Consider the following 25,073-nt stretch of genomic DNA (forward strand, 5'->3'; position numbering starts at 1 on the left):
AAATTGTAATACGGAGTAGAAGACATCTCTTCTTTGTTTGATAAGTCCACTCACGTGCCCCGTATCAAACGATCCTTTCGTTCTCATTTAATGTTTCCCTTCAATTCTTTATCTTCCTTCCCAGCTTTTATTATTATTATTATTTTTTTTTTTATTACATGCTAAACAAGCACTATAAATACGGCGAGCAAAAACGTTTCATTTACCATTGAAGCAAAGCCTTGCATACACATACTACAAACTAACCCACACATTTTCTTCATCAGAAAAAATATAATGGCGGCGGTTCATTGCAAGATTGGAATAATCGGAGCCGGGATAAGCGGTTTAGCGGCAGCTAAGCAGCTTTCCGAGCACGAACCGGTGGTTTTCGAAGCCACCGACTGCATCGGAGGGGTGTGGAAGCACTGCTCTTTCCGGTCCACTAAGCTCCAGACCCCTCGCTGCGACTACGAGTTCTCTGATTTTCCTTGGACCCAAAGGGATAACTCCACTTTCCCGACCTACCAGGAAATTCTCGACTACTTGCATTCCTATGCCACGCACTTTGACATCTTGAAATTTGTCAAGTTCAACTCTAAAGTTGTGGAAACCCGGTTCATCGGCCACCGGGAATCCACCGGCTCCGGTGCTGACAACAACGGAGAATATGGAAGCTTGTTGCCCGGCCATCCGGTTTGGGAAGTTGCTGTACAAACCAACCAGTCCGAAACCCTACAGGTAATGAAACTCCAATATTGGATGCATGCATGCATGTCCTCATAATCTCATGCATTCATTTATATATAACACTATATTAAGCCATAAATATGTAACAACTTAAAAGTTATATACAGAACGTTTTTAGAGTGTTGATCAACACCAGTACTGATAGCATATAATAGCATTTTGAAAAGCTCCTAAATTATATGTATCGAACTGTATTATAAATTTTGATTTGAATTTCAACGCGAAATTTGTGGGGTAATATTTTAATTCTCTTAGCTTAACTTTTTTCTCTCTATATATGATGATGACATACTATATATGCAGTGGTATAGTTTTGAGTGTTTGGTGGTGTGCACGGGAAAATATGGCGATGTGCCAAACACAATAAGTTTCCCTCACAACAAGGGACCTCAAGTGTTTGAGGGAAAAGTGTTGCATTCACTTGATTACTGTAAGCTAGACAAGGAGGAATCTACCCAGCTTCTCAAAGGGAAGAAAGTTGTTGTGTTTGGGTATAAGAAATCCGCCATTGATCTTGCTGTTGAATGTGCAGAAGCTAACCAGGGTATGTAATTTCTTTCACCTCAATATTAATTAATAAATCTTTATTTGACGTTTTTTTACTTAACTTGGTTTACAATTTACATATTGAATGTAAATTGTATATTTTGGATGACTCGGGTCCATATAATAATTTTCCAATATATATGTGGATGTTGCAATATTGTTTTTGGTACATATAATAGGAAAAAGAAATAACTTGAATACTTGATGCCTTAGCTTATTATATCTAAAATTATTGTAATATATATACTATATGTGTATGTATTTTTTTTTTTTAATAATACACTGCCCATGGCTTCCATGAAATTAAAGATGTATTGTTCAAGAAAATTTCAAAATTTTAATTTTCCAAAAAGACCTGAAACAATCAAAGACCTTGTGGTCAAGTGACATCCGATGTCATGATTAACACTCACACATAGATAATGGGAGTGGGTTTGAGCCTCAAGTCATTTAGTACTTAAAAAAAAAAACCTAAAACATACATTATAATTTTTTTTTCCTGAAAAGCTGTCAGAATTCAATATAATAAAGAATTTCAGACTTTTTAATTGACTTGAGGACTATGTATGAGTGACCCTTTCAAGATAACCAGAATTAGGCTGGAATTTGAGTGAGGATTGGGGATTTGACCATTCACATTATTATATACACATATGACAATAAATAGTTAATTAAAAAGAATGACTTTACTAGTCGATCAAACCTGGAAAAGTAGTTTAGTTAGTTTTGTCAGGATGGTTCAGTTTTAGTTTTCTGGTTGCTTTTACATGCACTTTCCATGATAGCTGACTTGAGCATGTGCTTGAATAAAGGAACTGATGGGCAAGCATGCACTATGGTGATAAGGACCCTGCACTGGACTGTTCCACACTACTCCGTTTGGGGTTTGCCATTTTACTTGTTCTTTTCAACCAGGTCTTCCCAGTTCCTGTATGAACGACCCAAACAAGGCCTCGCTAGGACCCTTCTCTGCCATCTTCTCTCTCCTTTGGTAAGCCCACTGCCCACCCCACCTTATCATCTTAATTCCATATGTAATTACTATTCCGGTTGTTCCTTAACCAAACTATCAGCTTTGACTTTTAGTTGAGATGGAACACATGCTTCTATTTTTGTATGACTAATTGGATGGGGTTTAATAAATATCAGAGATGGGGAGTTTCTAAGACTATTGAGTCGTACCTATCATGGAAGCTCCCACTAGACAAATACGGTTTGAGGCCAGACCACCCCTTTGTGGAAGACTACGCATCTTGCCAAATGGCAATCTTGCCGGAAAATTTCTTCCAGGAGGCTGAAAAGGGGAAAATCCAGTTCAAAAAAGCCTCCTCAAAGTGGTGGTTCTGGGAAGGCGGAGTCGAATTCGAAGACGGCACAAAGCTAGAAGCCGACGTCGTGATTCTCGCCACCGGTTTCGACGGCAAGAAAAAGCTCAAAACTATTCTCCCAGACCCCTTTCGCAGCCTCCTCGAATTCCCGGCCTCGGGACTCATGCCCTTATACAAGGGAACAATTAATCCCCTGATTCCCAACATGGCGTTCGTGGGGTTCATCGAGAGCGTCTCCAATCTCCACACGGCGGAGATTCGCTGCAAATGGCTGTCGCGCCTCGTGGACGGTCACTTCAAGCTCCCCAGGGTGGAGAAAATGGTGGAGCAAACACAGGAGGAAGTGGAAATCATGAAGAGAAGTACGAGATTTTACAAGAGGAGTTGCATTTCCACTTTTAGCATTAACCACAGCGATGAAATCTGCGAAGAAATGGGGTGGGAATCATGGCGGAAGAAGACGTGGTTGTCTGAAGCGTTTAGCCCATACAACAGCCAAGATTATACAGAGGAAAAGTGATGATACTATATGTATGCCAATCCTGGTCAGCTAGAAATATGGAATATCTATCTTTATGAAAAAAGAGTGAGTTCGTTGTTTAGTTAAGTTTATTTAAGAACTACCATGAAAGAGTACGACTGTACAAGGGGGTGGGGATGGAGTACAGTTCATTACAATAAAATTTAATGTACTTTGTAAGCTATGTTTTTAATGAAATGAATAATGTGTTCCCAATAATATGCAAATTTCGATCTTGTGAATGCACATCTTGTTTAAGTAATAATCTAATATAATCACTTCTTTTTTTTTTCTCAAAATTATATTTTATGAGTTTTTTAATATGATCATAATGATTTCTGCTCAAAGATTTAACCCATATTACCATAGAAAAAATATACCATCGAATTTTAACTGAAAAGTCAATTAGTCTCCTAAACATTTAAAAAGTTTAATGTAATTACACTCATATATAAACAATTGATTTTGATGCACTGAAACTAAAAAACTGGTTAATGACTTACTATCACAGGTAATTAAGATTTTGGTAATCCGTCGACGAAATTTCGGCGAAAATTTAGGCAAAAAGTGATCGACAATCGATCAGTGATCACAGTGAAAGAGACACGAAACCAGAGAAGGTGACATATATGGTCGTCTTATCTGCTTCAGAAATGGGTCACCTTCTCGTCAAAAAAGGAAGTGATCGCCTTCTATAGCAGAGAAATGAGAGAAGGCGAGCACAGTGGTCACCTTCTGTGGCTCCGTATCACTATCACGGTGACCGACTGACCGCATCCTTAATTTAGATGAGGTGATAAATGATTTATAAATTAATATAGAATTAAATAAGAGGTCACATTGGCTTGTTTTGACAATTCTATTTATATTGCCTTGAGATAAATCAATTAGTACTTAAAATGAAAATTTTCATAAATCATGACAAAAAAGAAAATGTTACCAAAATATAAGAGCTGTGTAAAGCTATGGTTGAATCAATCGTTAGGCGCTGCTCAGACATCTGGGGAGTTTCTATGACACCTAGGCGGCAAATTAATCGGCGCCTAGGCGCCCATGTAATTATTTATTTATTTATTTTTAAATTTGTTTAAAATTTGTAAGACTAATAATTATAAACTATTTAATACTAAAATATTAAATATTAATCTAAAAATATCAACAATTTAAAATTATTTCACTCAAAATAATGTCGTTTTGAGTGAAATAACCCATTAAAAAAAATAATAGCAAATAGACCGACTATGTGACTTAGACGGGCCAACTGCTTAAATCACCAATTACGATGATATTCTAGACGGGATTTTTGCAACATTGTGTAAAGCTCAAGTTAATACATACAGAACAATTACCTTTTTTTTTTTTTTTTTTTTTTTNTTTGTGAAGGTTACAGAACAATTACCTTACCACCAGAAATTGCAGCGTAAAGTGAAAGTGAAAGGGCAAAATCGGGAGAAAAAGAAAACGCACGACACAAGAAGCACATAGAACAAACGGGCAATGCAACAAAACCCACAAAGATTTTTTTTTATTCCAATTAGGACTTCACAAAACCCTCTCTCATAAATAGAAAAATTTCCCTCTCGCCCTGCTCGAACGAACCCTGTCCTCCCGCCGCCGCCGCTAATCCCCTTACAAGTAGCGTCGCCACTTTGGTCTGTGCTCAGAGAATACTACCTAGCTCCTCAACAATGGAGGGCTCTGATATGGAATTTGTACCGGCAGAAACCCTAGACTCCAAAGCCGATGACTTCTGCGCTGCCGTGTTATCCCAATTCAGCGATTCCGGCAACGAGTCTCACGTCCACATATGCACCGCCATCGGCGCAATGTCACAGGAGCTAAAAGATCAAAACTTGCCACTCACCCCCATAACCTACTTCGGCGCTACTTGCTCATCCCTTCAGCGCGTCTCCACCGCCGAAGCCGAGGACCCCCAGCCTCACCTCGTTGACGCTCTCTCCACCATTCTCTCACTCGTCATTGATAAAATCAGCAGAGCCGCGCTGCTAAAGAAATTCGATTATACTTCGAATCTCCTCGCCCGGATTCTCCGACAGAAAACCACTGGTGTTCAGGGGATTCTCTCGTGTTTGAAGGGCGTTTCGTATCTCTTGCTTGTTAGAGAAAAGGCCAACTGGGCGGATGTAGCTGAGCTCTATGGTTTTCTTGTTGGTTTTGTGGCGGATGATCGACCAAAAGTTAGTATTTTTGTTACAAAAATTTGATACAAGTTTTTATTTTATTTTTTAAACAGCATTGGTGGGTTCTTTAATGAAAAATTGTCATCTCTAACATAAATGTTTTTGTGCACCTTAAAAAGTTTAGGTCTTTATGAGAATTGATAATGAGCTTTTTTTCGACTTGTGGCATTCTGCTAATTATGTTTTCATCTACGAGTAGGAGAAAAATTATACCTTTACCTGCTTAGTAAGTGCAGAAAATTCCATGCAAACCTACGGGAATAGGTATAAAAATCTAAATATATTGTACTCTTAAGGAATAATCAATGGGGTGCAAATGGTCTGAAAACAAATTCAGCAGTATTGCTGTTGTAACACATTAGTTGAAGAATGTGTTCTTGCTTGGTCTGTCTTTTTCCTTGATTTTTACTCTGAAAGCTGAATTTATATGTAGAATCCTTTATGTTGCTCCAGACCTTTTTGGCAGTGGAACTAGGCCAAGAATGTCAGTTCTTGCAAACTCACAATGATTGTGTCAATAGTTTTGATTTTGGTGTGTGATTGATGGCAGGTGAGGAAACAGTCTCACATTTGTCTTCGAGAGGTCCTACAAAAGTTTCAGATGTCACCTATGCTCACAGCTTTATTGGTACCTGCAAGTGAAGCTATTGGTAATGTCTTTGAAAGGTCTCTCCTACTTGCTGGAGGATCAAATGCAAGTGCTCCGGAGGGCCCGAAAGGAGCTCAGGAAGTTCTGTACATTCTTGATGCACTCAAAATTTGTCTCCCATTTATGTCCGTGAAGTCGTCAGTGAGCATTTTGAAATACTTCAAATCTCTATTGGAATTGCGTCAACCTCTTGTTACCAGGCGTATAACAGATGGCATTAATGCCCTCTGTATCCACCCAACTGGAGAAGTTTCCCCGGAAGTGCTTCTTGATCTGTTATGCTCATTAGCCACATCAATTTCTGCACATGAGTCATCAGCTGATAGCATGACATTTACTTCTCGCTTGCTAGATGTTGGGATGAAAAGAATATATTCCCTAAATAGACAAATTTGCGTGGTTAAGCTCCCAGTGGTATTCAGCGCACTTAGTGGTTGGTTCTTTTCCCCCTTGCCCCCCTCTGTTTTCCCCTTTTATCAAAATTTTCAATTTGTCAAATAATTCCAAAGATTAATTTTGGGTGATGGCGTTGGGGAGGTGTATTTCAGTTTAATCACATGCAGATAAGTTCTGTAGCATTCAATAGAGCTAGTTTTTAGTTTAACGAGCAATGTCTGATTGTTGTATTTTGAGAGGTTTGCAGATGTTTTGGTTTCTGAACATGAGGAAGCATTGGTAGCTGCAAAGGAAGCTTTCAAGAACTTAATAAACACATGCATTGATGAAAACCTGATCAAACAAGGTGTGGATCAGGTTATGAGTTCTAATGAGGGAACAAGGAAATCAGCCCCAACAATTATTGAAAAAGTATGCGCAACAATTGAAAGCTTGCTTGATTATCAATATGCGGCAGTCTGGGATATTTCGTTTCAAATTGTTTCAACAATGTTTGACAAACTAGGTAGTTGCATTATTTTATCTTCACACTTGTTATTTAATCTTGGGAAAAAAAGTTCCATGTCTTGTTATAATGTATTATGCAGATCCACTAGTGATTGCAATGTGAATAACATTATCATCTTTGTTTGTTTGTTTGTTTGTTTAAGAGACAATTGAAGTAGTAGTTTCCTTCTTCCATTACCTTTCAGGTCAATATTCTTCTTACTTCTTGAAAGGAGCACTTAAGAATTTGGCCGAGATACAAAAGTTACCTGATGAAGATTTTCCATTTCGCAAACAGGTAAGGCCACAAAATTACATGATTTTCCATTTCTTTCATTGCTCGTTAATTTTATGTCATTTAGTTATTTCTGTCGTTTGGGGAGTGCAGAATTTCTTCCTGCGAAATTCTAATCTCTTCATTCTTTCTATTATGCTAATTTTCAATGCAAATTTGTTGACTGATATTCCCCTCATAAAAGAGGGACAATTGTGTTTTAATTGGTGAACAGATATTCTTATTACAACAGAATGTTGATCACATTATCTAGTTGGCCACATTTACTTTATGAAGCAAGTATTTTAGCTAGATATGTTAATTTTCCTATCCACTACGCTTGATCTTATGCCTGTACTTCAGTTTGAATGCTCCTATGCATTTGATGCTCTTCAAGTGTTGTGTTTTAAGATTCATTCCATTGGTTTCATTTGTAGTGTTCCTTATACCCTCTCACATTTGGTATTAGTTGTAGCCTGGTCTTGCTGATTGTGATTCTTTTTATTTAATGTTGATTTTGTTTGAGATGATAGCTTTCAATTTTGTGTTGATTATTACTATGTTTTCAAACAATTATAGTTCTAAATGTTGGCTTGTTGATTACAGCTACATGAATGTGTGGGATCGGCTATTGGTGCAATGGGACCTGAAGCTTTTTTAAGTATTCTTCCTCTGAATTTGGACTCTCGGGATTTATCCGAGGCCAATCTGTGGCTGTTTCCGATCCTGAAACATTACATTGTTGGTGCTCATTTAAGTTTCTTTACCAAGACAATTATGTCAATTATTGCAGCTATGAAGCAGCGATCTGCAGTGGTATGACTTTTCTGCCAAATCTCTCCTGTTGGCTTGCTTTCTCCTTCTTTCATCTCTTCATGCATCTAAGTCCAGTGCTCTTTACTTTTTGCAGTTTGAGCAAGAAGGAAAGATCATCTCTGCGAGGACTATTGACGGCATCGTATACTCTTTATGGTCATTGTTACCCTCATTTTGCAACTATCCTTTAGACACTGCTGATAGCTTCAAGGCCTTGGAGAAGGTGCTAAGTAAAGCTTTACGTGAAGAGCCTGATGTTCATGGTATAATATGCTCCGGTTTGCATATTCTCATTGAACAGAACAAGAGCATTGTGGAAGGAAAAGAGGATCTGTCTAACAGTGGGATGAGCATTCACAAGGAGCAAGCAATTGCTCGTTACAACTCACAAGTTGCAGCTGATAATTTGAATGCATTAAGGGTCTCTGCTCGTGAATTATTATCTGTTCTTTCTGGAGCCTTCTTGAAATCTTCGAAAGACACGATTGGACCTCTGCAGGTATCTTTTTAAATATATCTTCTCATTTATTCTTCTATTCTGATTTCTGGATAAATTTCTCTCCCCTTTTATTTTGTATTCATTTCAAACAAAAACTAAAATGTGTTATATAGGCAAAATCCAAAATAGTTCTTGGTTGTAAATATAAAAAAACAGCTTACTATGCAATGTTGGCACACATGATAAATGATTTCCTATTAATTTTCTACGCGTCATATTAGCAAATGAACAGACTTCTTATTTTGCATCACCAATCATAGTACTTAACTGAAATATTTATTGTCTACTGTTTAGATATACTTTAATATATTGTATGATAATGCATGTAATATACAGACGGTTATTGGTGAGCTGGCTTCCATTTCGGATAAAGAGGTAGTCACAAGGTTCTTCAAGAGTACTATGCAAAAACTTTTGAAGGTGACACAAGAGGCTGGTAGAACAGGCTCAAGAGATAACAATGCAATGCAAGTGGATAACTCTTCTGGCGAAGAATCATTGTCGTCAGTGAGGTAGAACCGCTAAATTGCTAATGAGCATTCCTTAAGTTTCCTCATTTTGTTAAACAGTTTACTTCTGTAAACTAGTGTTTCAAATCAAGTTCCGTGATCACTAGTGACCTGTTATTTTTCGTGTATTACATTTATGTAGGGCTCAGCTATTTGATCTGGCAGTTTCACTTTTGCCTGGCTTAGACTCCAAGGAAATTGATCTCTTGTTCATCGCAATAGAACCTGCATTGAAGGTTAGCTTTCTTAATTGTCTTGGAGTCGTTCTTTAGCACTTTGAAATCACAACACCATATATTTCATGTGAGATGAATTGAATTCCTGATGTCTTACCTTTTGTATTTCAGGATACTGAAGGATTGGTTCAGAAAAGGGCATACAAAGTTCTTTCAATCATGCTCCAAGTAATCTTTCCAGCTAATTTTGACATGCTCTAAAATCATTGCTTATTCCTTCAAATTTCTTACATTTATTATTTTCCGAGATTGACACATCGGAACATGTCGCTTTAGTCATAGTAATTATGGCTTGTGATCATATAATCATAGTTATAAAATAATAAAAGTAGAACCAAACACCAGCTGAAATGCTGTTGAACCACAATTTTTAAAGAACGTAGGTGAGTCTAATGAAAATACCAAAAATATAAGTGATCTGTTTAAATCACATTTGAACCATGGTTTTTTACTAATCCTCATCAATTAAACCATGGCTGAACCACAGGTTTTATAATTGTTTAAAAAAAAAGACTTAATATTCTTAAGTTCTATTAAACAATGTTACAAACCTTCATATCATTAAGCACAACTAGAAAACCAAATGTGAAGACAAAACATTGTTGAGAGAAAATGGCTCTCACAATAATTTTCAATATAATGTGTTTGAGCTATTTCTTAATAAAATAATGTGGAGCTTTTGTTTGGAATAATAAACTCACTGTATCTCTATGAACAGAAATCTGACGAGTTTACTTCAAGGAGGCTTGATGAGTTGCTTAATTTGATGTTTGAAGCACTGCCATCATGCCATTTTTCTGCCAAGCGTCATAGACTTGACTGCCTGTATTTCTTGATTGCCCATATTTCCAAGGTGAGGACTAAGTGACTTGCGTGTTTTGCTAATCCATGTATTTCCATGTCAATTTTATTATGACTTTTAACCGTGTGTGGATAACGCACAGGATAACTCAGTACAGAGGAGGAGTGACCTTGTTGCTTCGTTTTTAACCGAAATTCTACTTGCCTTAAAAGAGGTGCAGTGTCTATTTTACTGAGATTATTTTGTTCTGCAGATGATTAATTTATCCTCATATATGCTTTAAACCTAGATTGTAGCTTTATCATGTGACTGAAACTTGGTACATGTCTTTAGGCTAACAAAAGGACGCGGAACAGGGCATATGATATTCTGGTCCAGATTGGCCATGCTTGTGCCGATGAAGAGAGAGGTGGCAAAAAGGAGCACTTAGAGCAGTTTTTTAACATGGTATTGTTTGTGCCCTACTTGCATAAAAAAGAAACGTAAAATTTTCTGGTCTTATCTTATTGATATTTAATTTATCTTAACCTTTTGCTGGTAGGTCGCTGGTGGCCTTGCTGGGGAGACCCCTCACATGATTAGTGCGGCAATGAAAGGTTTAGCTCGGTTGGCCTATGAATTCACTGATCTTGTCGCTGCTTCGTACAATGTCCTTCCATCTGCATTTCTCCTTCTTAGGAGAAAGAACAAAGAAATAATTAAGGTTCGTATTTATCTGGTTTTACACTCGCACACCGTTTCTTACTATTTGTCAACAAAAGTTAACATCCCAGTGTTGTGAACTTTTTTACAAATGCAGGCTAATTTAGGGCTCTTGAAGGTCTTAGTGGCCAAATCACAAGCGGAAGGATTGCAGGCTCATTTAAGAGGCATGGTGGAAGGCCTCCTAAATTGGCAAGATAGTACTAAGAACCATTTTAAAGCTAAGGTCTGCCCTCTTCTCTGTCTCTCGGTCTCTCATTTTCATACGAACACCTTCATGCCTATGAAAGAATTTGCTGAATTCAATTTTGTAGATTAAGCTGCTACTTGAAATGCTCGTCAAGAAGTGTGGCCTGGATGCTGTAAAGGAAGTGATGCCCGAGGAGCACATGAAGCTCCTCACTAACATAAGAAAGGTTAGTTGGATTTCACCGTATAATAATGCATGCTTGTTGGTGATAAAATTCATGGCGTGCTAAGCTCTACTTCTTCGAAAAACAGATTAAGGAGAGGAGAGAAAAGAAGTTCAATGACAACTCTTCGGAGGAAAGTAAATCTCGCATGTCAAAAGCAACAACATCCAGGTTTTTTTTTTCTCTCGTAAATATATTACTGAAATTCGGAGAATATAAAGTGTATAAAGTTTGACATAACTGAGCCTATTCGCTGTGTTGGGATTATGCTGTCACTTCCACATATGATTTACTGAGGATCCCGCCTTTTTTCAGGCTTAGTCAATGGAATCATACAAAAGTTTTTTCTGATTTTGGTGATGATGAAACTGAGGATAGTGAAGCAGAGTGTATGGATACGAAGACCATTTCTGGCCGACAAAGTAGGGCCGATGCACATTCATTACGGTCAGTCTGGTGGTGTGAATTTATTTTAGTTTTTAAACATTGAAGAAAGCTTTAAAGAGCAGTGTTAATACTGTGTAAAATTTTCAGGTCTAAGAAAACGCGTAAATCATCCAGGAGCTTGCAAGAGGATTTGTTTGATCAATTAGACGATGAGCCACTCGACTTACTTGACCAACAGAAGACGAGGTTAGCTCTTAGATCCTCTGGAAATAACAAGCGCAAGGCAGAATCTGACGATGAGATGGAGATAGATGCCGAGGGGCATCTTATCATTCGTGAGGAAGATGGGAAGCCAAAAAGAAAGAAGTCGCTTGACAGCGAGGCAGATGCAAGAAGTGAAGCTGGCAGTCGCTCGTCAATGAACTCAAGAAAAACCCAAGCGCAGAAGCGAAGGAAAACATCAGATGCTGGATGGGCTTACACAGGAAACGAATACTCAAGCAAGAAAGCAAGTGGCGACGTGAAACGCAAGGGAAAACTCGAGCCATACGCCTACTGGCCCCTTGACCGCAAGATGATGAGCCGCAGGCCAGAACAACGCGCTGCTGCAAGAAAAGGCATGTCGAGTGTGGTGAAGATGACGAAGAAGTTGGAGGGGAAGAGCGTTGCTAACGCACTTAAAATGAAAGGAGCAAAAGGAAGCAAAAAGAAAGTTAAATAAAGTAGTTGAAGTTGGGCTGCTAATTATACTTTGCCATCATGGTCATTAGGCTTGTTGAAGCCAACAATTTTGTTTGCTTACATTTATCCTCTTCTCCTATGTAAGTTTGGTTTTTCTTCATGTGTGCAATTGCATGAAATTGGTAGTGTGTATACTTTGTAGTTGCAACAGTTTGGTTGAATATAAATCGGCAACAATTTTGTTTGCTTACATTTATCCTCTTCTCCTATGTATAAGATTGGTTTTTCTTCATGCGTATACTTGGTAGTTGCAACAGTTTGGATTGAAAATTAGTAGTGTGTATACTTGGTAATTGCAACAGATTGGATTGAAAATTAGTAGTGTATACTTGGTAAGCCAAAAAAAATCTGGGACCGAATTGTCATTTTCCCTGGAAGCTAATCGTTAAATTTTTAAGAAATTTTTCAAATTTGAAAATTGTAAACAGGAAATGCATTTATTATTCTATGTTTCAATTTTTAAAGTTGCGAACAATTCTCTATTTTAGAAGAAATCAGAGACACTTAAAACTTGTTCTCAAATTGGGAAATCACGCGCGTGAACAGTAACCATCAATTCCTTGCCGCAGCATATTTCTTCTTTTAGTCTTTCTTCCGGTTCCAATTCTTTGCAAGTGCGTTGCAGTTCAATTTGATGCCTGAAGATCAAAGAATAATTGCTAATGCTACGCTAGTTCAGAAATTGCGGGATGCAATCCATCGGCTGAAATTGAGATATGGGTTTGGACAACCATACAAGAAAATTGATCAAGAGCTCGAGCTACTGGAATTGACACCCAACTAAGAAAATTGATCAAGAGTTCGAGCTACTGGAATTGACACCCAACTGTTGGGATATTAAGGTTATTCACTGGCCGTGCGTTCTCCTGTGTAATGAGTTGCTGCTCTTAGCCACGCAACGGAGTTGGGGGAGGCACCCGACCAATGGGTGTGGTTTAGACGGATCTGAAGATTTTTGTTTTTATTTATCTGTGTGGTTTAGGATATGAAAGAACAATACTTAAAAAATGAATTTCTGGGTTTGAGTAATTTTTGGTGTTTATTTTATTTGAGGGCACGTGTTGTGTTCTACTTATGCCTTATTTCTCTTCGCAGAATGTCTGTTTGCTTTAACTACTGTAAGTAAGAGCAGTGTTTGGTTTAGATTTAGGTTTAGGTTTAGGTTGCTTCTTGACCAATATTAGCAGTGTTCTAATACATATGTATAAGAATTAACTATTATGCCAGAATTAAACCTAAAAAAAAAAAAGAAAACATATTTTAGCAAAAGGACAAAAACCTTGGTTATTTGTTGCATCCTTAGAGCATCTTTTGAATGAAAACAAGTAAAGGTGAATAATTTTTCAAAAACTGAAAACAAAGAATAGAAAACAAGAAAACAGAGAATAGAAAACAGAAAATAGTTTCCGTAAATAGACCCTTAAGTTTTTAGTTTGTAGAGGATATTGACAAAGAAAATTCATCTTTCTTTTGTATATATTTTTTAATTTTATTACTTTTCTATTTTATATTATTTTTAATAAATACTAACAAGTATGTCATTTATCATAAATAAAAATTTATTACCTCTAAAATTAATTATTAGTATTAATATTAATATATAGGAATTTTCGAAATTATCTTGTTACAAATATAGAGATAACAATATTACAAGTTCACAAGTATGGTCGGGCCCAACTCCTTGAGTAATCTTAATTAATTTAGTTTTCTTTGTTTTTTAATAATTAATACTTTTGTCTTTTTGTTTCTAGATTTTTATTGACTACGTTGAGATGGAGTTCATAATTTTATTAGTTATACTTGGACTATTAATTAAAAAATTTATGAATTTGTAATATTATTTATACATATATATATATATGACGTTTGTATTATTAATGAACGTATAGAATTTGCTTGATACAATATAATGGATTTAACTTTATAAAATATTCCAAGAGATTCTATTAAAAAAACCTTCTAAATATGGCCACTTCCCCTTAGAGCCAAACATGCCATGAATTTGACCACTTCACATTTCTCAATGACATTGGAAGTTGATAGTGTTTGACTTGAATGGCATGATCACCATCTCCATTTCATCATCAGAAAACGCAATTCAGACATATTTACAATCTTGCATACCAAGCTTAATGTATTTTTTTTTAAAAAAATTCGAACTTCATAATATGAAAGAACTGCAACTAAAGAACTAAATTAAAGGTTATCAAGACCAAAATAAAAAAAAAAAATTAAAATTCTCTACACAAATATGCATTGCTTTAAGAGCTTTTTACATGTATATATATGTAAAATATTCTAAAAGAGTAAATAGAACACTCTTAAAATATTTTGCAAAACCAAATCTACTACATTATATTATATCCCACCCCTAAAATGTTTTGCAAAATTAAATCTCCTACATTATATCAAGCAAATATTATTCTTCGTTGTTTAATGCCAATGACCTTGTAGTCTAGTGGCACCCGGTTGTACTCCCATGTGAACGCTCTCGAGTCTCAATGGAGGCGCTGCTGTCTCTTAGTGCTTCAGTACTTTGGGAAAGTAGTTATGGACAGATACTATTTATTTTAAAGTATATATATTATTAGTATTTATTTTTATTGTGCAGATCAGAGGTTTGTAGGTGATGTTTGTTTTTATATATGTTCATAATATATCACAATATAATCAGACTGTTAGAATTTTCAAATTAAATTTAAAATTTTGTTTTGGATAAGATAGAGGTTTAGACAGAGTCATCAGCAATTCTCAACAAACAACTTGGTAAGTGTTAATATATAGCCGCCATCCAACCATCCTTTCTCTTCACCGATCGATCACTATGGCTTCCTCTAACACCATTTTTGCACTAACCTTTCTTGTGTTTGCCTCTATCACCTCATTGCTGGCGTGTGCCTATGAGGTCACTCATGACGACAGAGCTATCGTCATCAACGGTGAACGCCGGGTTCTTCTCTCCGGCGCTATTCATTATCCCAGAAGCACTGCTCAGGTACGCACAATTAATCCATGTTTTTCTTCAATTCCCGGCTTGACAATACAATGTTGCCCTTAAGAATTGAAGTCCAGTGTTAAATTCGTACGTTCATGGCTAACCTTAGTTTCTTTGTTTCGTAGATGTGGCCTGACTTGATGAAGAAGGCTAAGGAAGGCGGATTGGATGCAATTGAGACGTACGTTTTCTGGAACGCCCACGAGCCGGTCCGACGACAATATGACTTTTCCGGCAACCATGATCTCATTAAGTTTATCAAAACTTGTCAAGAGAATGGACTTTACGTTGTTCTCCGTATAGGGCCATATGTTTGTGCTGAATGGAACTATGGGTAATTTCCCTTCAATTTCTTTAAATTATTATTCTAAATTATTATAGTTTTAATGTTTAATCCATTATAATAATTATTCTTTTGGGTGATATGATATATCTATAGAGGATTCCCAGTATGGTTGCACAACAGGCCTGGCCTTAAGGCGTTCCGCACCAACGATCAAGTGTTCATGGTAAACAACAATGTCTTGTTTAGTTTTCAATATATGTAGAGGAGAGTTTAGATGAGAACAGTAAAAAGTGAGAATCTATTAATCAATCTTCACTTTTTACAGGAAGATTCTGTTCCTGTTTGATTGTGTTTCTCTCTATGTATATACCCAGGTAGAACATGTTGTGATCTGATGATTTTTAAACTTTCAGAGAGAAATGCAAAACTTTACAACGTTGATTGTTGAGAAGGTGAGGAAAGAGAAGCTGTTTGCTTCACAGGGAGGGCCTATCATCCTAGCACAGATTGAGAATGAGTATGGTAATATAAATGGACCTTATGGAGATGATGGAAAAGAGTATATTAATTGGTGTGCCAAATTGGCCAATTCTTTTGGCATTGGAGTTCCATGGATCATGTGCCAACAACATGATGCCCCTGAACCAATGGTATATATATGTCTTAACACAAAATCTACCATATATCGTGCTACATAGAATTGTATCTCTTTTTTTTTCTTTTTTTTTTTTTTCTAGAATATTATTGAGACAATATAAACGTTACAACCAATGATATTTAGTTACGTTACAGCTTGAAACATGCAATGGTTGGTATTGTGACCGATATAAACCCACGAACCCTACCACCCCAAAGATGTGGACTGAGAATTGGACTGGATGGTAAGTAGAAGAAAAATATGATAATTTTTATAGTATTAGTTTGAGAATATTTTGTTTTACATAAAAATGCCTCCTAAGTATATGTGGAAATATATAATGAAGGTTCAAGAGCTGGGGTGGCAAAGACCCATATAGGACTGCAGAGGATCTTGCATATTCTGTAGCAAGGTTTATCCAACTGGGAGGAACTTTCCAGAACTATTATATGGTTTGTGCTCATATATTTAATTTGTATTATATTTCCTCTTTAATTTAATTATGTTTTAACCATTTAATTACTTATAACATGTAGTATCATGGTGGGACGAATTTTGGGCGAACAGCCGGTGGTCCATATATAACTACTACATATGATTATAATGCTCCACTTGACGAATATGGCCATTTGAACCAACCAAAATATGGTCACTTGAAGGAACTTCACAGTGTGTTGCACTCCCTAGAGAAGAATATTGTGTATGGTAATATTACAACCACAAAGCTAGATAACTCTATTCAGGTATTTTTTAATCTAAGTTTGATTTACTCTCATATTTTATTAAAAAAAACTCTAAATTTCTGTCCGTGCACCGCTTCAGGTTACAGTTTATGGCTTCAATGGCACAAAAACCTGTTTCTTTAGCAATGCAAATGAGACAGCAGATGCCACCATCAACTACCAAGGAACTGATTACAAGGTTCCTGCTTGGTCTGTTAGCATTCTCCCAGATTGCAAGACAGAAGTTTACAACACTGCCAAGGTATAAATTTGGTGATTATATTGATGAAATTAGTAAATAACCTGACTAAATATAGTTAAACTGACTATGTTTGAGGGTGTTTAGGTAAATACCCAAACTACAGTGATGGTGAAAGAGGGGGATAAGGCCACCGACGAGGGGTCAGCCGCCGCTCTCCGGTGGTCTTGGAGGCCTGAGATGGTGGATGATACCATTCTTCAGGGCAAAGGTCAATTCAGCGCAAATCAAATTTTGGATCAGAAGGTTGCCAATGATGTCAGTGACTACATATGGTACATGACAAGGTATATATATATTTTTTTCTGTAATTAAATTTTAGGTGACAATTTTTAAGTACTAATTTTTGTTTTTATTTTTCAAATTTCAGTGTAAATCTAGATAAAGATGATCCCATCTGGAGCAAAGACATGAGACTTCGAGTTAATGGCACCGGTCAAGTGTTGCATGTTTATGCCAATGGGAAGTATGTTGGTATGACTGATTCTCAATTTCTTACTTTGGTGATTGGAAATCTCAAAATTATATATGGTGTTTTAATATAATTTATAATTAAATTGACTATAGATTCTCAATGGAATGACTATTCCTTGTTCGAGACAAACATTAAATTGAATCCTGGGAAGAATCTACTCACACTCCTTAGTGCCTCTATTGGATTTCAGGTACATATATACCAAGTCAAGTGTTGGGTTAGTTAATAATTATTGCATGCAATTCTAGCCAATCAAATTATATTTAACATTTTGAACTTCACGCAGAACTATGGTGCATATTTCGATTTGGGTGGAAATGGACTCTACGGCGTTGAGATTGTCGGCAAAAAAGGCGACGAGACCGTAAGTAAAAACCTCGGATCCCACAAATGGTCGTACAAGGTTGGACTCCACGGCGAACAGAATAAACTCTTTAGCAGCAACAAGAACTCTCGCTCCGCTTCTCAATGGCTGTCCGACAATCTTCCCACCGCTCGTAGGATGACTTGGTACAAGGTAACTTATAACCCTTTCCTTTTTGATTTGAACTGATCAGTTAAATCTAGGTTATAATACGAGATTTTTTTTAGTGCAGACTCTCTCATAGTTAATGCTGGTTTGTTTTGAATATTGTTATTGTTGAGCATAAATAATATGCAATCCAACTATCAGTTTAGACTTTTGGTCCTATTGTTATTGGGACATTGCCAATTTTAGTCCACTCCATTAATTTTTGCCACATTTGCGACCAGTCTTATTTAGTCCTTACTACTTTTAGTCCTTAAAATTTTCGTCAAATGGCCATCCTAAACAGGGGTATTTTTTGTCTTTTCACGCTTTGGTCATCTCCTTGACCCTTTGCAGTGGTTTTTCTTACACATTTTCATCCATTGAAGAGGTCCAGCGAAAGCCATGTGAGCCACATTATAAAGCCATGGCTTTCGTCGGACCTCTTCATTGGATGAAAATGTGTTCACATGGCTTTCGTCGGACCTCTTCATTGGATGAAAATGTGTAAGGAAAACTACTGAAAAGGGTTAAGAAGATGATCAAAGCATGAAAAGACCAAAATGCCCCTATTTTGGACGGTTATTTGACAAAAATTTTAACTAAAAGTGACAAGGACTAAATAAGACAAGCCGCAATGAAGTGGACTTAGCAATGCCCTAATAACAGTAGGACCAAAAATGGAAATGACTCTTATAATAAAATAATTTTGTTACAGACGAGCTTCAAGGCGCCGGCGGGGGAAGATCCGGTGGTGGTGGATCTGATGGGTCTAGGAAAAGGATTTGCATGGGTGAACGGCAACAACTTGGGACGGTACTGGCTAATTCTGGCGAAAGGCGACTGTCCGACAGAACCGTGCGACTATCGAGGCCCATACACCAACAACAAATGCCTCTCCAACTGCGGCAACCCGACGCAGAGATTCTACCACGTCCCGCGCTCCTTCTTGAACCACGGCGACAACAACAACAACAACGACCTCGTCCTGTTCGAGGAAATCGGCGGCACGCCGTCGCTGGTCCGCTTCCAGACGGTGCGGCCCGGAACCGTTTGCGCAAATGCGTACGAGAATAAGGCGGCGGAGATATCGTGCCCAGGCCGAAACATTACGGAGATTAAGTACGCTAATTTCGGCCACACGAGAGGAACCTGCGGGGGCTTCGAGAAGGGATTGTGTGGCGGCGCAGAGGACGCTATGGACATCCTCAAAACTGCGTGTTTGGGGAAGGAATCGTGTTCGGTTACGGCTTCTGAGAGTGTGTTTGGAGCCACGAATTGCGACGGTAGCCATACGAAGAAGCTTGTGGTGGAGGCTGTTTGCTAATTAAGTTATTTTGTGTTCATAATAATCCTAGCTAGATTCTTTAATTGTGTTAGCACTCAGTAGGTACGTTACGTAGGTTGATTAGTTAGCTAGCTAGGTAGCTTGGATATCATATCTGTTAATGTATATATTTTTCATCTATAAATAAATAATTTACCTTTTAAGATTGTTGTTCTATCTTAGAGCATCTACATCAGTGGTTATTCACGGATTTTAAGAACAAAATGCCAACTTAGAGAAGGAAGTGCAAGAGAGAGAAGAGAGAAAATATGTTGTATATTATGATATTTGAGACCCACACCAAATTTGTACCACATGTGATAGCTATGCCTTACTTATAGGTTATAGCTCAAAAGGTTTTTTTTTTTTTTTTTAATCAGTTTTGTTTTTGTTTTATTTTTCCCTCCTATCTATATTCTTTTTCACACTTACAAAAACTCATCAAAAATCACAAAACTAAGAATGCTCTTAATTATAGGTAAGCGGTTGGGTATTTTGGGGTATATATAAATTTATACTGTCCCTACTCTATTTCTTTTGGGTATAAAAAAAGTAGCATTAGCCAATTCTTTTTTAGCTAATGAGAAAATTAAAGATATGAACAACACTAATAAAATCAGGAAAGATCAATCGCAATAACTATGCTATTTAAGAGAACTAGAGAAGTGAAAGAAAAAAGAGAATGCTTCATCAAGGGGTGCTTTTTCGATCTACTCTAAGCTAGCTCAATGGGACCTTGCTTTGTTGGTGTCGTCTCTTAGTCTTGATTCAGATAAACGACATGAAAAGAACGAACTCAAAGCGCATTTTTTATATGAGATCTTCTATCCATAGTTTGGTACACGAAACACAAATAAAATCTCAATGAAATGAAGTACACGCAACTATGCCTGTGAACTTAGATGTTCAGCATTCCTTTCATAGGAAAAATAACTTTCTTCTCTTAATATATTAAATTTCTAGTTAGAGGTCAAACAACAGCCCACGATATATACCTCGAAACGAAAAATTACAAGGTATTTCAATATATTTGTGATAAGGCACAAAGAAGATCAATCATCTTGAGGTGATGACTATTCCCAACAGATTTTGCTGGGTACATAAATAGTAGGAAATCTACAACTATTTGGAAAGGAGGGGGGCGATATCGTGTTCATAACAAGCGATTATTGTCACTTCCACCAAGAAAGTTAAACTCTTGGCATGTTTTGAGGCCACTATTCATGGATTGTAACTGTGAAATTTAGGTAAGAATCAAATTAATATTTAACTCGTAACTATAATATATAGAGACTAAATTTAAGATTCAAAATATTTTTGAAAAAAAAAATTATTTATTAAGTTTCTTGATGCATTAAAACAGGCAGTGACAAGGAAGGGTGCATGCATCTAGATTCCTTGTATGGATCTCATTCCTTCTGGATATAATGTACCAAAATGACGTCACGCACGTGATAAATGCGAAATTTTGTTTTTTGTTTTTTTTTCCCCCTCAACGGCGCCTGCTTACTGCAATACTGCAGCTTTGTCTTTATATTACTGTATTTTTTTATTAGTTTTTCTTATTCAATGTCCCTATTATACCTCACGTTTTAAATGCATGCTATGTATTTCGTCGCAACCTCCTCCCCTTCATCATCATCATCATCATCATCATCATCATCATTATCATCATCACCATCATAATCTAAATTTACAGGCATTAATGATTTTAAGTTGCATTATGAAAAGAATATTAAGAAAAAAATTTGAAGGAAAAAATAACATTCTCCTTATTAAAATAAATAAGATGTAAGATCATGTTTTGTGGGTAAGAATGAATACGAAATTTATGAAAAATCTAATAATTATAATATGATCATATACATTAATTAAATTAGACATGACTGCCATAAAAATAAAAATAAAAATAAAAAACATGATCCTATTCACTAAATTGAAAATGCAGTCACGTAAAATACAAATTTTGATGAGTAATAATGACATCTCACAAGTCACATCTGGGATGAACGTAACACCGAGGGGGGATATCCGATTAAATGTGAAAGGACAAGAATGCCATTGATTCCAGTGGCAAAAAAAAATTCCGGAATCAGTCATTTGATTGCCCTTTTTTTTCACTTGACAAATCAAGACACGGCTTTAGAAATTCCAGAGGAATGATCCTTGGGATGCGAATCCATCGTAGGTTTCTTCTACGTAGTCGGTGTCGGGCATGGGCATCGGAGGGACATAATAGTCATTTGAGAAATCGTCGAACTCGGGAAAGTAACCGAAATCCGTAACGACGTTATTATTGGCATTCCCCAATGACGAGAAGCGTTGAAGAAAGCCGTGATCCAGGGCGGTTTCGGTCATTTCACCACCTTCGGCTTCGGCTTCGGCTTGGTGGACCGCGCCGTCGGAAACCGACGGCGAGGGCGACTCGGCGTGCAAGGACGACGAAGAAAGCGAAGTGGAGGGATCGGACACGTGTCCCCTCGAGGGAGGCTCGGAGTTTGCGAAATTGGCGGCGGCCACCTTAATCTGAGCGAGGCTCATGGAATTGCCGTCGACGATGTCGGGAGGGTTGTCGGGGAAATTAAAATTGGCATTCTTACCGCGCAGACAAAAAAGGGCGGCGTCGAAAGCCCTAGCCGCCTTCTCCGGCGAATCGAAGGAGCCGAGCCAAATCCGCTCCCGGCTGTTGGGGAGCCTAATCTCCGACACCCACTTCCCCCAATTCCTCTTCCTCACACCCCTATACTTACACGAAGACGACGACGACGAAGATGGCGACGAATTAGAACTCGAAACGCCATCGTTTCTCACTTTCTCGGGTTTCACCATTACTAATTAGAATTGATTTGATTTGATCTGATCTGATCTGAAATTAGAACACAGGATTATTGAAGGTATTTAATTTAATTTTGGTTGTATATGAGAGAATTGAAGGTAGGGAGATGGATAGAGGAGTGATGGAGAAATGGGAAATGGCGGCTAATATATATATAAGTAGTGGGGAGAGTGAACTGTGAAGTATGAAGAGTGGAGGGGAGGTCAAACAGGCCGTGTTTGCTAACGCGGTGCATCAAAGAGTACTCGTAGAGTCGCAGTATAATTTGAAGAAGATTAGGCGACACGTGCGTCGTTATTTACTCGTGAACAAATATGTTGTCTCCAGGAAGGCACCACGCGCTCCACGTCAGCGTATGCCCATGCCCTCTTTCTATACTCTTCTGCCACATACTCATGTCGATAGGACCCACATGTCTCATGTCTCCCCTTCTGTATATATTAAATTTCTCACTTTATATCAGACTAATTTTAAATCTTCAGTAATTTTACTAAAAAATTACAGAAGAAGATAAATTTTTTCTTTTTATGATGATCTATTGAATCAATTAAGCTAGTCTCACAAGTTTATCCCTTTTAATTAGATGTATTTGTTGACCAATTACAAAAAGTTACAATTTATTATTTTATTAAAATGATATTTATTTTATTTTTAATAGAATGAAAATATTTTCTCAAAAAAAAAAAAAGAATGAAAATATATACTCCGTGTAACAAAAGTCTTACGTTTAAGAATACGGTCATCATTTTTGTTGTTGTATAAGAGTGATATAATTGCTACGCGTTCTTCTGACCTGCCAAACGCCCAAAAGCAACCATGATATAATTGTTGGATTGATACTCTCTCTTATCAGTTTTCCATTTTCGGTACTAGATAGGATTTTCCTGTTTATCTTTTTTATGACCAAAATTTTGTGAGTATTTGTAGCAGGCATGTATTGCCCACCCAGATGACCTAAAAGGACACTACATAAGCTTGTTTTCAGGAATATTAAATTATGTCATCACATATGTTTTTTTAAAAAATAAAATTATGTCACTAATATTAACAAGTATCTTATCATATTTATATTTTATTCTCAACATTATTTAAAATTTTCAAATCATATTGATTGATGGATATATTAAACTCGATTCAATTTTTTAAGCCTATTTGGCATGGGCAGAGGCAAATTAAAGCATGCAAACTAGGGAGGCCCCCAAAGGTTGCCAAAGGAAGGGGAAGTTACTTCATTTCTCAATCCCAAAGTTGACTACTAGGTTGCGTGGTGTTCAGATCGCTCGAAAAATTGTTAGAGAACAAATATAAATAGTAAATTCTTTGTTTAGTTGAGACAGACTTTGCGCTCTACAAACATTAGATCTTGCAATATTAAAGCTCTTAAAATAAGATATTGCATTGTCATTTTCAAGCATTTCCAATCGTTATCTTCATATCTTAATCTATAATTTAGTTTAATTGATTCGGGTTATCCAAATTAATTTTTTCAATCACATATTTATGGAGTATATTTCAAGATAAAATATTTAAACCATAATTAATCAAATTTATCTCTAATCTTGAAACATTAATTAAAATGGTAATTACTCAGATGTTGTCGCATTTAACACTTTCCAAAGTACATTGTGCACTTAATTTATATTAATTGGAATTAATAAAGCAGTCAAAGGTTGAATTTAATTTAATAATTTATTATTAAACTCGCATGTGTGAAATCTAGCAATACAGTGATAAAATATTCGAGTTTCACCTACAAGTCAAAAACAATTAAAAAATAAAGGGCGAGTTTTACCTACAAGTCAAAAACAATTAAAAAACAAAGGACAGGGTGTTTAATAATTAATTAAGTGTAGCTTGTGCTTATATGAATGAATATAAAAGCAGTCCCAATCACAGCAAGAACTACATACCTAGTATAACACAATAGGATTATGTTTGACTAATCACTAATGTCGAAGCAAACAAAGAAGCTTCCAATTATATTGCATGTGTTTGGTGGGTGAAATATAATTATTGTATTAAAAGGTTATGAGTTTAATTATTGTCAATGTTAAAAGATTGATTAAAAATGACATTTAAAGTGGACACTTGTGTGAGCGCGTTAAAGGTCAAACTTCTTAAAAACTCGTCAAATCGATGCTTCATAGCACATTACAACCCAAGCACATCAAAGGTTAAACCTATCAAAAACTTTCCAAATCGACGCTTCAATGCTTGTAGCATCATCTGGACAAGCAAATTGATTTTAAGAAAAGTGTGATTTGTTGCTTTGATTTTTGAGGTTTATTTCAAGTATTGTGAAAACTTTCAACAATGAACCATTATCGAGCACGTCACACATGTTCTTTTTAGTGCAGTTCACTGTATTTTTTATGTGTAATATGTGGACTTTTATACAATAATAAAGTTTATCCACACTCATAAGTAGTGCAATTGTTATACTATGGACCAGTTTTCATATTGCATTGTGAACCATAATACAAAAATTATGTACCTTCAGTTAACACATTTTGTATCTACATACTACAGTTAACGGTTTTTGTACATGTAAACAAATACTCCGTAACTTATAATTGCTGACACATAATATGATAGTTACAGATACAGAAACTGTCAACTACATGTATAAAATGTGTCAACTATAGATACAGGATTTGAAGATTATTTTTGGACCAAGATCTACAATACAAGGTAGAATTTAGTCTATGGTATAATTTACTTAAGTAGTAACTACGAATTTTCGTCCGGAGGTTTTTTTTTTTTTTTTTTTTTATAAAAAAAATAAAAAAAAAAA

General features: G+C 36.5%; 4 protein-coding genes across 4 annotated transcripts; 3 read left to right on the plus strand and 1 right to left on the minus strand.

The window, feature by feature from the left end:
• Window positions 1–276: 276 nt before the first annotated feature.
• Window positions 277–3,228, plus strand: LOC116021557 (probable flavin-containing monooxygenase 1). The gene is made up of 4 exons (XM_031261987.1): window positions 277–720; window positions 1,033–1,273; window positions 2,088–2,266; window positions 2,425–3,228. Exons 1-4 carry the CDS (start codon window positions 277–279, stop codon window positions 3,121–3,123), a joined length of 1,563 nt encoding a protein of 520 aa, XP_031117847.1. The 3' UTR covers window positions 3,124–3,228.
• Window positions 3,229–4,678: 1,450 nt separating this feature from the next.
• LOC116022294 (RRP12-like protein) lies at window positions 4,679–12,466 on the plus strand. The gene is made up of 18 exons (XM_031262931.1): window positions 4,679–5,321; window positions 5,875–6,406; window positions 6,617–6,874; window positions 7,062–7,153; window positions 7,736–7,945; window positions 8,040–8,444; window positions 8,781–8,956; window positions 9,096–9,189; window positions 9,301–9,357; window positions 9,908–10,042; window positions 10,134–10,205; window positions 10,325–10,438; window positions 10,533–10,694; window positions 10,791–10,919; window positions 11,008–11,109; window positions 11,195–11,277; window positions 11,422–11,553; window positions 11,641–12,466. Exons 1-18 carry the CDS (start codon window positions 4,812–4,814, stop codon window positions 12,212–12,214), a joined length of 3,837 nt encoding a protein of 1,278 aa, XP_031118791.1. The 5' UTR covers window positions 4,679–4,811; the 3' UTR covers window positions 12,215–12,466.
• Window positions 12,467–15,047: 2,581 nt separating this feature from the next.
• LOC116021995 (beta-galactosidase 15-like) lies at window positions 15,048–19,607 on the plus strand. The gene is made up of 13 exons (XM_031262534.1): window positions 15,048–15,229; window positions 15,355–15,563; window positions 15,669–15,738; window positions 15,929–16,165; window positions 16,308–16,396; window positions 16,499–16,604; window positions 16,689–16,895; window positions 16,975–17,136; window positions 17,221–17,420; window positions 17,504–17,607; window positions 17,701–17,798; window positions 17,895–18,125; window positions 18,835–19,607. The coding sequence occupies exons 1-13, from the start codon at window positions 15,059–15,061 to the stop codon at window positions 19,441–19,443; spliced, it is 2,493 nt and encodes an 830-aa protein (XP_031118394.1). The 5' UTR covers window positions 15,048–15,058; the 3' UTR covers window positions 19,444–19,607.
• A 1,655-nt stretch (window positions 19,608–21,262) lies between these two features.
• On the minus strand, window positions 21,263–22,412 carry LOC116022116 (ethylene-responsive transcription factor ERF017-like). Its single transcript, XM_031262687.1, has one exon. The coding sequence runs from the start codon at window positions 22,270–22,272 to the stop codon at window positions 21,586–21,588; it is 687 nt and encodes a 228-aa protein (XP_031118547.1). The 5' UTR covers window positions 22,273–22,412; the 3' UTR covers window positions 21,263–21,585.
• Between the last annotated feature and the right edge of the window lie 2,661 nt (window positions 22,413–25,073).

The sequence above is a fragment of the Ipomoea triloba genome, chromosome 6, assembly GCF_003576645.1.
Source record: "Ipomoea triloba cultivar NCNSP0323 chromosome 6, ASM357664v1".
Taxonomy (NCBI): domain Eukaryota; kingdom Viridiplantae; phylum Streptophyta; class Magnoliopsida; order Solanales; family Convolvulaceae; genus Ipomoea; species Ipomoea triloba.